At 43.0% G+C, this 13,595-nt stretch overlaps 3 protein-coding genes across 3 annotated transcripts; all 3 read left to right on the plus strand.

Annotated features, from left to right (window-relative positions):
- The first annotated feature begins 4,818 nt into the window (after positions 1-4,818).
- LOC128766020 (trace amine-associated receptor 1-like) lies at positions 4,819-5,869 on the plus strand. Its single transcript, XM_053877350.1, has 2 exons — positions 4,819-4,994; positions 5,056-5,869. The coding sequence occupies exons 1-2, from the start codon at positions 4,819-4,821 to the stop codon at positions 5,867-5,869; spliced, it is 990 nt and encodes a 329-aa protein (XP_053733325.1).
- A 3,893-nt stretch (positions 5,870-9,762) lies between these two features.
- LOC128766263 (translation initiation factor IF-2-like) lies at positions 9,763-10,977 on the plus strand. Its single transcript, XM_053877785.1, has 7 exons — positions 9,763-9,865; positions 9,930-10,004; positions 10,062-10,251; positions 10,362-10,532; positions 10,598-10,739; positions 10,803-10,908; positions 10,964-10,977. Exons 1-7 carry the CDS (start codon positions 9,763-9,765, stop codon positions 10,975-10,977), a joined length of 801 nt encoding a protein of 266 aa, XP_053733760.1.
- Positions 10,978-11,066: 89 nt separating this feature from the next.
- Positions 11,067-13,177, plus strand: LOC128766264 (uncharacterized). The gene is made up of 5 exons (XM_053877786.1): positions 11,067-11,153; positions 11,239-11,515; positions 12,567-12,739; positions 12,808-12,949; positions 13,018-13,177. The coding sequence occupies exons 2-5, from the start codon at positions 11,256-11,258 to the stop codon at positions 13,175-13,177; spliced, it is 735 nt and encodes a 244-aa protein (XP_053733761.1). The 5' UTR covers positions 11,067-11,153; positions 11,239-11,255.
- The last annotated feature ends 418 nt before the right edge of the window (positions 13,178-13,595 follow it).

Genomic DNA, 13,595 nt, shown 5'->3' on the forward strand with positions numbered 1-13,595 from the left:
TCAGAGTTGTGGCCACAAGAAGAGAGTGACCAGATCTCTCAACTATAATGAGCCCATCTTGGTCACCATTACAGTCGTCCATTAAGTAAGTATAACTGTACACATCCGCAGTGTGTCCTCAGTGTAATTGTTGCTGAGAGTGTTGGTAATATTACAATGTTTCCATGTTCTAGAATAATACACAAACATTTTTCATCAGTGTTTGTACATCCACCCAAGGTGGCAGTTCAGTGTGAAGATTTGTATCCAGTTCTACTGAAGAGAACATATTTGTGTCAAGCATTTTATGCATACATGAGTCGGAAATATTATTGGATCAAAATCACACAAAATTTGTACGCAGTAGCGCAGGTGGGTAACTGTAACTATGATTAAATTTATGATTGTCTCTCTCGTCTACAGGACCATGTGCACTCTCCTGCAGAAGCAACGTTGACAAGAACAACAACAAAAACATAAAGAACTAACAGTAAAATCTTGCTTTTGTTTGGGCTACTTTACTTAAACTGGGTTTCTTATACGTCATATTCCCTAATATGAGATATAGTATTGCAAGGTTGATGAAACAGTGTCCAAATTTTCAGAGACCATTAGATGGCGCTCTTCTTTTAGAGATGAAGTGAGGTTTCGTTGAATTCATTGGTCAAGTCCAAATATTTTACAGCAGACAGGACACTGTTTCATGTCGACCCATCACTCAGGAGAGTATACAGGCGTTGGACCAACACATATATGTCATGCGTCATCTTATACGTCATGTGTCTTTTTTCCCCCTGTAATCATGCGGCAGAAATGTATTGTTGGCTGCTTATCCTTTCAATAATATTTCTCTCAATAAAATCATCAAAGAGTGTTTCGGCCTAAGAATGTTTTCACTCGATGGGCCAAATGATGAAGATACCCAACATGTCCTCAAGGTATTTCCTGCATAACATATGTTTAGCTATGGTAAGTCCGTTGCCCTGTATTTGAATATGTCACTGAATTCACAATTGCAACATACAACAAAAACATATTGTCCATTAATTTGCCAGTCACTGACCATTGTTTTAATCCCCAATGAGTCCTATTTCAGCGAGTCATATTTCAGCATCATGGAAAGCCACAAATCTCAGTCTTGAGTCTGCAGTGATCTTCAAGTCTTTATAGATCGATATGGATAGTTTCTTTTTTATTGACGCATTTTACTACCTTTAGACAAGTGTTTTGTGACTTATTGTGCAACAAGATTCATCAATACTTTCCGCCTTGATCAACTGTTTTTAAACAGCATGTTTCTGCAAACATTTTTTAACTTCTTTTACCTCAATCCACTGGTGTGAAGCTTCGTGCACACATGCAACTCACACTATAAAATGTCAAAACTGATAAAAACACATTTTCCACTGTATATTCCTTATTGTTTTTTTTTCTTTTTTTTAATCCACAAATATTTATCTTCATCCTGCATCTGTATCTCTAAAGTTGTTAGCACTGTCTTCACAGATAAGGAACATTCTCCAAATATTAAACAGTGATGTCAAGGATGGAAAAAACTTTAGAGCAAAACACTCGCACAAACACACAAGGCAGTGACAATAACACCACGCAAGCCTTTCACACCTGCAGATGGACGGCACCTGCGCGGCAATTAAAGGTGCGAAACCAAACCGCTTGTGTGGCGATTGATCCTTCTGTAAACAAGCGTCACCAGAGGATCATCGTGCTACTTGTAAAGGATTGTTTTTCAGGTGTTGTTTATCTGATCTTTCCCTGTGAAGACCAGCCAGTCTGATGCTCGCATGGCAGCACCTGGGGTTCGACAGTAAACATGAGTCAATAAGTGAATTTGCAATGATGTTTCTGAAAGAATTTGTGGGCATGACATACATTTGCAACTCTACTGCACATTGTTCCATGTTTCCATTCCATGTTTCAGCGTTTGCAAACTCAACGAATAAGAGACAAATTGAAATGATCTCATTGAGACACAGGTGGCAGTTGTGTGGCAGAAATCACTCGCACAACTAACATGAAGAAGAGGGTCGGTCTGGAAGCTTAGATTTGTGGAACCAGATTGTCGTCCTGCATATATAGACTGTCCATTGTTGTCCAGAAGCAATGTAAGAAAGAAATAATATACCAATATTTATGAGGTAATGAGCTTCAGAATGTAAGTTTAATAATAGTTTCATTACAATGATGCTGAAGGCCAGTGAATTTATTGTTTATTGTTTATTGTAGTTTTCTACTTAAAGTGCTCATTTTTTGTGTGTTTTAAAGAGGCCAAGTCGTGATATTTTCTTCTCCAGTAATCAAATATAGCACACGAAGAGAATATCTTTACATGAAATTTAGTCATTTCAAAGTTTACAAAATGGCTGCCTCACTCTGTTTTACACTGACAACGAAAATATAAACGCCCCACGTCAGACATTAGAGTTTTTACACAATACAGCTAGAAGTGGGATTCCTCTGTGAACATCACTCTGGAACATGTGGTGGCGGACAACGGTAAGTTCCAGACCACGGTGGGGACGGTGAGAAAGCAAGTTAGGTTTTCGCAAGCGGTTACGGACGGTTTGCAGTGTGACGCGTCTGTTGTGGAGACCAAAGGTTTCATCTGCTGCACGTGTTGCAGGTCTCAGACGAAGTCCCGCAAGTGAATAAGCCGGATGTGGCTTATAAAGAGTGAATAATACTCTTTATAAACACACCAATACAACCATGACTGTGGAAAACTGTGATGTACATATATATATATGATGGCGATATGAATGGAATCGTACAAATAATCGCAATATAAACTACAATTTTGATATAAATCAAACCAGCTCCCAAGTGTTTTCATGAGGTCAGTCAGTGCCGTTTATCCAATGTGGTGCACCATCACTCCCATGGTCCTGTGTGAGTTACATGAAACAACTTCCTGGACATCAGGACTGATGATGTTATGAGTTGTGAAGGCAAAATGAATTAGTGAAACTCAAGAACTTTTGTTGAGCGTGTTCACAAACGCATTATTTTTCAATTTCAATAACTTCTTAATAAAGTGTTTTTTTTTCGTCTCGTTTTGGATAACAATGTTTGACCTCAGAAAACTGTCTCACGCAATGTAGTTCAGTACTTGACAACAAAGTGGAAATACATTTCTCTGGGTGCAAAACAACAGCAGGGTGACTCCCTGAAGGAGGTTTCTTCACATCAGCAGCTGAAAATGATGATAATGATGAGACGTGTGAAGAAAACACACGGTGACAGTCAAGGTGCGACTTCCATGATGCAACCGGAGAAGTCAAAACAAACATAAACAAACATGCAGTTATTATTACATCATCATTTAATGTTGAGCAAGTACCACGTTAAAATACTGATAGGAAAGAAGGCTTTTCATTGACATGCCACTCAACATGTCTTATGAAGTGGCAATATGTTTTCGACCTTGTCTTTCATTGCATCAAAAATAAGCACAAGGAAATAGATGGAGGACATCGGAGGTATCACAGCAGGGGTCACCTACAGCTCTGATAACAGAGGTGAGCAAACGTACAGCAATGGTGTTGTTCCAAGCAGAAACATCAAGTCAGTCATTCAGTCATTTGGGCTGGAAAACCTATAAAGTGATCGGCTTGGAGAAGAAGGGGAAACACGTGCTATGTTAGCAGGGGTTTAATTTGTTTCTGTGTTGTTTCAAGTTACAGTGGGAAGTGTACCAGAATGTGTGTGTGCACTGGTGACCTTTCCAGGGTGTCCTCCACCTCTAGCCCCAAGGTTACGCAGATATCGATCAACTATTTTCGAGGCTACTCGAATTTTCTCGATGCGGAGAGTATTTCCACCAACAACTGATGACATCGAATACGTGCATTTTATTCAGTTACAGTTTTTTAAAAAATGGAACTCGAAACTCACCATTGATGTAATATACACACAAAAAGCTAAATAAAACATGCTCAAGACGTGTTGCTTTTCCAATGTTGTCACTGTAAAAGATAGGATCTGAATATAAAACACTGTTGATGTTGTTAATGCAAAGCACTCGAGCAGATTAGATTAGATTTAGGTGACTGAGAACCAGCACGGGTCTCGCAGCCCTGTCTTGGATGGCAGAAAACATGGAGTTGAACCTGTCGAGCATCTCAGAAAACTGGTTCTGGCTCGATCACCTCTCTGTCCTTAGGAACAAGCATGTGCCTCCATAAACCATTTATGCTGAACGTTACATACAGATCCAGATATGGACGGCTCCTTCTATCGGTCCTCTGCGTTTGTTTCTTCCATATTACTGGTCGTGTCCTCAAAGCTTATGGCTACGGACCAAACGGAGCATGGGGCCAGTGTTGCTGTTACAACCCGATTCATAGGTGTAGGCGTATGACGGAAATTCTCTGTGTCTGGAGTCGCGCTATATTTAACAGCATCACCCACCAGCATCACCGCTGCCTACATGATCAATACTGCTTGCACAGTTGGCATATTTGTTTTGGAGTGTGTTGTTGTCATAAATGATTGACTCTGGGCTGCGCCCCCTGGTGAGCATATTGGTGAACAGCAATACCAATGTAAAGAACGCAAATGTGTCAAATGTGTTTAGAGAGTAGATATGGTAGAGAAAAGTCCAGTTCATTTGTAGTATTGGAAGATCATGTTTGTTTTCCATTGTGATGGAAAGACAACCCATGACCTTCTATCACCCGTAACACAGGAGCCACACCTGGTGAGGGTCTCAGAGGTGGCATGTCAGAAGGAGGAGACATGCCATCGCAGCAGCATAAATAGAGGAGTGAGACAGGTCGGTGTCGGTTTGGGGGGTTCAGCTCCCTCAAGCTGATCTAGATGATGATGGTGATGCAGGGTGGTGGAGCTGACTTCTGCTTCCCTGACGTGAACACCTCCTGCAGGAGACCTTCACACCCCTACGCTGCAGCCGTGGCCTCGTACGTCCTCCTCTCAGCCGTCTCCATCATCACTGTGACGCTCAACCTTCTGGTCATCATCTCCATCTCCCACTTCAAGTAGGTAGAACCTTCTGACATCATCTGCAGTGTTTGTGACGGCAGTGTCCCTCCTCTCCAGGCAGCTTCATACTCCCACCAACCTGCTCCTGCTGTCTCTGGCTGTGTCGGACCTCCTGGTCGGCGTCCTGCTGATGCCCGTGGAGATCATTCACATAGAGCACTGCTGGTTCCTGGGAGACCTGGTCTGCTCTCTGTATTACCTAGTGGACTACGTCATCACCTCGGCATCTGTGGCCAACATGGTGATCATATCCATCGATCGCTACATCGCCGTGTGCGACCCACTGAACTACAACAAGACGGTCACAAAGAAAACCGCGCAGCTCTTCATCTGCTTGTGTTGGCTTTGCTCTGTCATCTACAGGATTCTGCTCTTGAATGACCACCTGCGGATGCCGGGCAGCTCCAACCACTGCATGGGCGAGTGCGTGGTGGTCATCAGTTACATCGCAGGCATAATAGATCTCATCTGCACATTCATTTTGCCCATCACCATCATCATTGTGCTGTACTTGCGTGTGTTCGCGGTGGCTCTGTCTCAGGCGCGAGCCATGAGGTCATGCGTCACTGCTGGAGTGGGGCAACAGACAGGGATACTAAAGATGAAAGAGTTGAAGGCGGCCAGGGCTCTGGGCTTGGTGGTGATCGTGTTTCTCATTTGCTTTTGTCCCTATTACTTTCCCACGCTGACAGGCGAGGACACATCTGTGGACGCCGCCGATGCTGCGTTTGAGATCTGGTTGGCTCATTTTAACTCCTGTCTTAATCCTGTCATCTACGCTTTCTTCTACCCCTGGTTCAGGAGAGCGGTCAAGATGATCTTCAACTTACAGGTGCTGCAGCCGGGGTCATGCAACAGCCAAATATTATAAGGAGATGCCTTCCTTTGCAGCACAGAGCTGACAAAGCTGACACTGTGAGCTCAAAAACTCAAGCACACTTCCACTTTATATGAAACCCATCAAGTTAAATGCTCAACGGCATAAGCTCCTGTTTAGCTTTGTTGCTTCAGTGTTTCAAAGCTGGGACAAAACAAGCTCCTATGATGCATTCAGGTGCAGAAGAAAGTCGCGGTTTTGAATGATCTTTCAGCAAACTGTAGACATTTGTTGTTTTGTTTTCCACCATTGCTGATTATTATATTTTGTTTTGTCTACAAATAACACTATTTTTTATGTTTTATTTTGGAATTTCACCAGGCAAAATGCATTAAAGCCACAATAAAGTGTGAAGTTTAAAAGTTTTAAATGGTTTGTTAACAGCCATATAACTCATATCTTTATTCACTTTATCCTTTATTTTCTCACTCAATATTATGTGGTCACTTGTCACCTGACGTGAACAAAAAAATTCAGAATGTTCACTTGAAATTTAATGTGTTAAAATGCAACATGCAAAAACGAGGTTTGTTGATTTCACTTGAATGGCTTTCAGATTTTTACAGTGTGTTATGCTCTACTTTTTTTTTTATCACAGTTGTTATGCAGAGAAAATGAAATGCTGATGTATGTGAAAGTTTATTGATAGAAGCTATATTTATCTGTGTAATGTATGAAAACAAAAATGTACACTTGCATGTCTGTAATCTGCAGGAGGCAAAATAAAAAAAAAAGTGCAATAAATATTTTCCTTCAGTGGACATATGTTTGTTTATTCCTATGAATGCCTATGTAAATATATCAAGACATGCAGGGCAAAAATTATTCACATTGATGCTTGAAATCATTTTAAAAATCTATTTGCCTATGTAATCTGTAGCCAGAAATAGGTGTTTACCTTGAATGTATATTCATTTTCACATTTACCTTCCTTTATTTAGTTCCACATTAGTATTTCCAAATTATTTTCCTTTTATTTTTATTATGTATTTCACAATAATGACACAAATGTAAAAAAAAAAAACCCTCACAAATAAAAGATAACTTTATAAAATGTATTCACAAATTCAACTATTTTTAAATTGAAAAACAAAAGTTCATCTATTGTTTTCATGTCTAACATTGTAATTTCATGTTTTTCTGCATAGCATTTCTTCTTTTAATAGTGAATAACTTATGAGATTTATAACTAACTAAGATTTCATAAAGGTTTGTTTAAGAAAAGAAGAAGAGTAAACATCTGATCTTCCAGCATGAGTTATAGTGAATAACATTGCAACATTTTAGAAGTAAAAGCTTTCACTGCACATTATTGAACCACTCTAATAGTTTTTTTTCCACTGTACAGCATGTTACAGGCTCCAATAGAAGAAGAAGCTACATTCATTTTCTTCATTGACTTCCAAACTGAGGCTGTCTGAGGGACAGCTCAGGAGTTTGGGGACAAAAAAAAAAAAACTTTCAGATGCTTTGGAGGAATGAAGAGGAGAGACAGGAACGTACCAGGGTCAAGATGAAGAGGAAGACAACCACTGAGTTTCATCAGGGTGATCAAAGTACAGTGTGTCAGCTGTGTGTTAGATACCAACACTTTTGCCAAGGCAACAGAAACACAGTACCAACTTAAAGGCCTAGCAACCAGAGCTAAACACCCACACCCACACACACACACACACACACACGCACACATACACACACACACCGAGAGCTCTTTTCGAGCGACTACAGGTATGTCCAACATTTGTTTACTATTTACTTCAGTAAGTTTCAATGTTCAGTAGATGTCTGCTGTTCTGTTTCAATGCTGGTCTGTAAAATATGTTCCATGAGAGATCACGCTCTTGATCACTCAGCTTGTGCTCTGATTTCCGACAGGCAATGTTTCTGTCATCGCTGAGCCGAGGCTGCGCCCGTGTTATCGCACCTGACAATAGTGGAGGAGTTTACAGCGGACGCTTGGACGTCTGCTTCACACCTCATGTACTTGCGGACGCTCTCAAATAAACCAGACAAATCCTGCCGTTCAAATGTTTACTCAGTGTTTTGTCAACGAAAAAACAGGATTATTTCCTCTGGAAGACCCAGGATTCTCTGCTGCATCTGTCCAAAAGTGGTCATCTGACTGGGGAGGACGAGACAGCGATTCCCAAAACATATAGCAGTTGCAGAGGTCCACTTCTGCTTTACGCACAGGTACGTCAGACGGAAGACTGTGATGTCACTATGATGTCTGCTGATGATATAGTGATTTGGAGTGACAGCCAAGATGAGTTGAAGGGGAAGCTGGAGAGGCGCAGGTGGAAGCCGTAGACAAGAAAGACAGAACAAATGTGAGGTGAAGAGGAGAGTGCGGGCAGAGTGGAAGAGGTGGAGAGGACGGTTAGGGGTGTTCGGTGGCAGGAGAGCAGCAGCTAGAGTGGAAGGGTAGTTCTATAGGAGAGACCCACCATGGTGAATGGTTAAAGGACAGTAGCTCTGACACAGAGAAAAGAAGCAGAGGTAGAGCTGTCAGCGTTGAAGATGAACGTTGAAGGTTTGCTTTCTCATCTGTTTATAAGACTTCAGTCACAATAAAGATTTACTGAATTGGCTTCACTGGGTCCTCCAGGACTTGGTGACCATAGAAAGTCAGCATGAGTCAGCAGAAGTTTCAGATGGAAAACTTGGCCTGGTGCAGAGTGGTAATTCGGCGGCGGCCATTTTGACCTGCAAAAACAAACAGGTATTGAAATGCAATGTTTGGGTTTATTAGTAGTAGTAGTAGTGGCAGTAGAAGCAGTAATTATAATAATAATGATGATGATGATAATAATGTAAATAAGATACTTTTCAAATGTATTTTTATATAGCCAGTTTGTGGATATTAAATAACACGTGAATCTTCCGACCGTAACTGTATGTCATCTGAAGTCGAACATCCTTGTCGCAGTCACTAACTTCAGTTTTCATCTCTCCTCTAGACGGACGTCCCACTTCTACCACCCATCTTATCCTCTCTTCGCCTCCATCACACACTACACCATCAATGTTTAGGAGCTTCAGTCCCGTGGAACCATGGGAAGGTGCAGCTACAGCTTCCAGACCGACAGGTGCAGGTCACCTTGGAGGGAAACTATCAAAAAAGAGACACCACAGATGAAGGCGGAAGTAAGAAAATGTTTGTGTGTTTTACTTATAGTCACTTATAACTTGACTGTGGCTCTAATGTGATGATAGAATTGTGGTGTTTCTTTTTTTTTTTTTTTACCAAAAAATAATGTTCACTAATAACTGTTGTGTATAACACACAGACACCATCTTTCCTCGTCTGAGACAGAACCCTTCAGTTGGATCCAAGCATCATGTGAGTGCGTGTGTACCAGTTTCAAATTGCTCTGAGAGAACATGTGATCACTTCTTATCTGTCGTAGGTGAGTTATGCCGGTAAGGTGCAACCAATGCCTTCAATTGAGGAAAGAAAATCTCCTCTAGCTGTTCATGGGAACCAGACACAGGATCACCACTCCTTTTCGGAGAATTCACAATCTCAAGGACCAAAAAATAGTTCTCACCTTTGTCTCCCGCTACTGGCTTGTCTGGAGAAAGACGGTGAGTCCAGTCAGATCATTTCTATTCTGAAACAGACTCAGTGCAAGACATCATAATGTACTTTCATCTCTTTGTGTGAAAAGAGCAGCCACACCAGTTGTTGGGCAAAGTTGGACACAGATCACAGAGTTCCTTGCAGAAAGTTCAGGATTTAAATAAGTCAAGTGGAGGAGCAGTCAGAGGTCTTCTTCCACTGGAGCTGAGAGGTTTGCACGACACATGTGGACTATTATGTATTAGCATGTGAGTCTGCCATGTTGCCTGATGATCACTGGTCAGATTTGCAGAGCAGCAGAGCGATGGGCTGCTTCATTCTGGGTCCTGGTGGCAAAGTCATTCCGCTGTCCCTGTATGAGGAGCATCGAAGCACCTCAGTGGAGGACGAGGGGTCGGTCGGCAGCAGTATGTGGAAGTCCAGAAGGATTAGTCAGGACGACATGCTCTGTTATTAAACCATCTGTTGCAGGTCGCCAGGTTCAGTCTGAAGAAGAAGAAACATTTCCATGGATGGTTGTGTTGCAGCCGGACAAGTCACTCTCTGGTGAGTCCGAATGAGTTGGCGCACTTGGACTGCTGAAGGTCATTCACATGTTCCCAGAAATGAAGGCGACCTTAAGTGAGGTATCTGCAGAGGAATACATGAACAAGGAGAGCGTTCATATGGCTCCACTCTTGGAGGCTGTGGAGCTCACACCATCAGCTGCTGATGTCCATGAGGAGGAAGGAAAGCAGATCCCCAACAGCCAACATCATGAACAGGATGTGGAGTCAAGATTTCAGCAGGCAGGGTTGGTACTTCAGCAGCTCTCCATGGAAACACCATACAGCATGCTGTGAATATCTATCTCTTGCTTGAGCTCTCCTGGTTCTACTCTGGTTTCATGTGTTGAATTTGGAGCTGGAAGGAAACTTCAGTGAAAGAAAACACGGAGAAGCCAGGAAAGAGCGAGAGCCAGGCGGGTACAGTAGAGCAAGAAGAACCAGTGGACCCAGATGACGGCCCAAAGAAGTGGAGCAGAGACAGTGACTCAAGAAGGTTGAACAATGAAGAAGATACAGATGCTACAAGGTGACCTGAAGATAGCAATGTTTATCAACCAACACATGGACCAATTCCAGTTTGTATGTTTTTAGGGAAGAATTGGAGGCCAATGAGAAGCTCTGGGAGATGGTTGGTGAAATGAGGCAGCAGGCTGAAGGGGAAACTCAACCACTGAGGAACCAGAAGACTGACAGACGGCCTGAGAAGGAAACCTTTGTCCTTCCTGCTCCAACAGTGAGTATTATCTAAGCACTTTGTCAGAGCACCACTGTGCTGCAGCGCTCTGTGTTCATGCAGGAGAAGATGGTGAGCAAGCAGGGTCTAACACCAGGAGACACAGGGCCAGAAAAACAAGAGCCACGTGGCAGAAGGTTAGAAAGAAAACCGAGGGGAGAGACTGAAGGTAGATTTTTCTTCCATTGTAATATGGGTGCTGAAGCTGTCCCTACCACTTAAAGATTTTATCTCATAGGAAAGACACAAGTGGAGGAGTCAGAAGTGGAGATGAAGAAGGGGGTGGAGCATAAGAAACCTCAGAAACATGCGTCCCGTCAACGCCAAGCTCATGACAGCGACACCACTGCATCAACTGGTTCTTCTGCTGGAGTTGAACTGGTCCAACCTGGTCCAGTCAAGCCTGTAGCTAAGGTCAGCTCGAATACATCTCTGGACAAGGCGTCAACACCCATCGGCAGCATGCAACTCTCTTGGTCTCGTGGGCGTCTCTCTTCAGCCTGCTCCACCGTCACGATGAAGGAGGAGCAGCTGATGCTGGATCCAGTGAGCGGCCATCATTCAGACCGAGTGGTGTCTCAGTCCTCCAGGAACAGTCTGCATGAAGACATGAAAGAGACTGAAACTCTGAATCTGGCAAATGAGACCATGACAGCGAAGCAAGAGGAGAAGGAGAAGAAAGCACAAGAAGAGGAGCAGGAGCAAAAGAAGAAGAGGGAGGAGGGGTTGAGGAAGATGCTGGAGGATGAAAGGAAGAAGAGAGTGGAGGAGAAAAGGTGGGAAATACCACCTTTACCAAAACTCATGGCCCATGCGCCACCAACAGTCTAGGACATCTTGTTGCTAATGTTGGTGGACCAAGTGCAGTGGTACCTCGGTTCTTGACCACAATCCGTTCCAGAAGGCCGTTCCAGAAGCGATTTGTTCGAAATCTGAATCGATTTTCCCCATAACAATTAACAGAAAAAGAAATAATGCGTTCCCAGCCTTAAAATAGTCTTTTGTAGGAGTGAATGTAGAGTGTCTGCTGCAGGTGCGCTGTTCCTCTATGTGTGTGGCCGCTGCATGTGGGAGGGGTTGCCGAGTGAGTGACGTCTCTCCAGAAGTGAAGAGGTGCCCGGTGCGTGTCCAGCTCTGAATGTGCGCTTCTGTGCAGTTTGGCTGTGACAAAGTCATAAACCAAGTCACGCTCTGTCCCAGACTCGCCTCATCCCTGTCCCAGCTCCAGCCCACAACAGGACATCAAACCCTGGAGTGAGCGCTCCAGCCTCGGAGGTGTGGAGAGTGAGCACCTCCCCTGTGACACTCTACCACGGTCCAGTGCGGAGACAGGAAAGATTTGACACCTCAATATGAAGAAAAAACAGTCAGTAAATGTAGCTAACGGGACACGTCTGCATACTGAGGCTGCGTTATACACAATAACAAAGCGCGTCGTGGGTCAGCTGATCGGTCCGCGCACGTTATGTTTTTTCCGGCTTTTTTTGGGGCGTTCGAGTTCTGGATTTTCGCTCGAAATCCAAAGCAAAAAAATCTCGAAATATTGGTTTGAACTCCGATTTGTTCAAAGTCCGGGACGTTCAAAAACCGAGGTACCACTGTACTTGGAATTATAAGCCTCAGTTTTAAAATATCCATGGTATCAATGTTCCATATATATATATATATATATATATATATATATATATATATATTTATATATATATATATATATATGAATTGCAATCAGATTTTTAAAAACTTTCTCATGAGTAAATGCAACTTCGATGGCACTGTTCTACTTCCTGGACGACGAAGCATCATAATTGGCTGGCATTCGTTCTCCAGGCAGAAGAAGCAGGCAGAGGAAGAGGAAGAGAGGAGGCGTGAAGAAATGGACCAGGAGCAAACCAGACTGAAACGAGCAGAACGTGCGCGAGAGAAGAAGCGGCGAGAGCAGAAGATGCTGCAGATGGAGGGGATTCTCAGGAGGAGAGAGGAAGAGGAGCAGAGGAGGAGAGGTGGTGAATGGTCTAAAAATAAGTTTCACGATGACAAGTTTGTTATGACTGACTATGAATGGCTTTAGCTGAGATGGAGCGTTCACTTCTGGAGGAGGAGAGAACAGAAGCGATGGATGAGAGACAGAGGAGCACAGAGAGGAGGAAGGAAGAGGAGGTGGATCTGTGGTCAGCGGAGCAGACTAGGACGCAGGCGGAGCTACTCACTAGGTGTGTGGGACTCTGACAAGAAATGAATAAAAAATAAAAAATAAGAAACTTGGCACCTTTTCTCTCAGTCAGGAGGTGGAGCGGTTGCAGCAGCAGTTGTGCTTCAGACATGGTCTACTATTGGAGGCAGAAGGTCTGGACAGAACTCAAGGGATCTCCAGAGCCTGGGTTTACTCGTATTTCAATGTACCTCAAATACTAGGTCAAGGTCCTGACCATGACCCCTGACTGAGGAAATCCAAGGCCGCGGACCAAGCTGCAACTCAGTTATATGTTGTGTTAAATATACTTCACGTGTATTAGATGTGATACTTCAAACGAAAAGCATTTAGTCCACATTGCTATAACTTTTGAATTGCCTTGCTAAGCTCGTAGATTCATGAGCTTAATTAAAGTTTCTTCCCAAAAATAGCAGTCTTTCTCGTTTTATTTTTTGTGTCATTTAATTGGTGTGAGTATGTTACCTTCATTCTGAAGAAACTATGTACAGCATAGTGCAGTTACCCTAATTTCGCGTTGTGTTTCCAGTTTAATAAATTAAAGTTTAAAATGGTCTGATTTTGATATCAGTCGAATATGCTGTGCTGTAACGCTTACTTCTACTCCGCACCGACAGGTGGCAGCAGTTCCCCTTTTTTCCTATTGA

The sequence above is a fragment of the Synchiropus splendidus genome, chromosome 10 (assembly GCF_027744825.2).
Source record: "Synchiropus splendidus isolate RoL2022-P1 chromosome 10, RoL_Sspl_1.0, whole genome shotgun sequence".
NCBI lineage: Eukaryota > Metazoa > Chordata > Actinopteri > Syngnathiformes > Callionymidae > Synchiropus > Synchiropus splendidus.

Excerpts from the sequence above, each read along its gene's own strand:
- LOC128766263 (XM_053877785.1), top strand. The coding sequence starts at position 9,763 with ATGGGCTGCTTCATTCTGGGTCCTGGTGGCAAAGTCATTCCGCTGTCC. Across the intron at positions 10,005-10,061 it reads GCCGGACAAGTCACTCTCTG|AAATGAAGGCGACCTTAAGT; the intron begins GTGAGTCCGAAT and ends ACATGTTCCCAG. Across the intron at positions 10,252-10,361 it reads TCAAGATTTCAGCAGGCAGG|CTGGAAGGAAACTTCAGTGA; the intron begins GTTGGTACTTCA and ends TTGAATTTGGAG.
- LOC128766020 (XM_053877350.1), top strand. The coding sequence starts at position 4,819 with ATGATGGTGATGCAGGGTGGTGGAGCTGACTTCTGCTTCCCTGACGTG. Across the intron at positions 4,995-5,055 it reads ATCTCCATCTCCCACTTCAA|GCAGCTTCATACTCCCACCA; the intron begins GTAGGTAGAACC and ends CCTCCTCTCCAG.
- LOC128766264 (XM_053877786.1), top strand. The coding sequence starts at position 11,256 with ATGAAGGAGGAGCAGCTGATGCTGGATCCAGTGAGCGGCCATCATTCA. Across the intron at positions 12,740-12,807 it reads AGAGGAGCAGAGGAGGAGAG|CTGAGATGGAGCGTTCACTT; the intron begins GTGGTGAATGGT and ends GAATGGCTTTAG. Across the intron at positions 12,950-13,017 it reads CAGGCGGAGCTACTCACTAG|TCAGGAGGTGGAGCGGTTGC; the intron begins GTGTGTGGGACT and ends CTTTTCTCTCAG.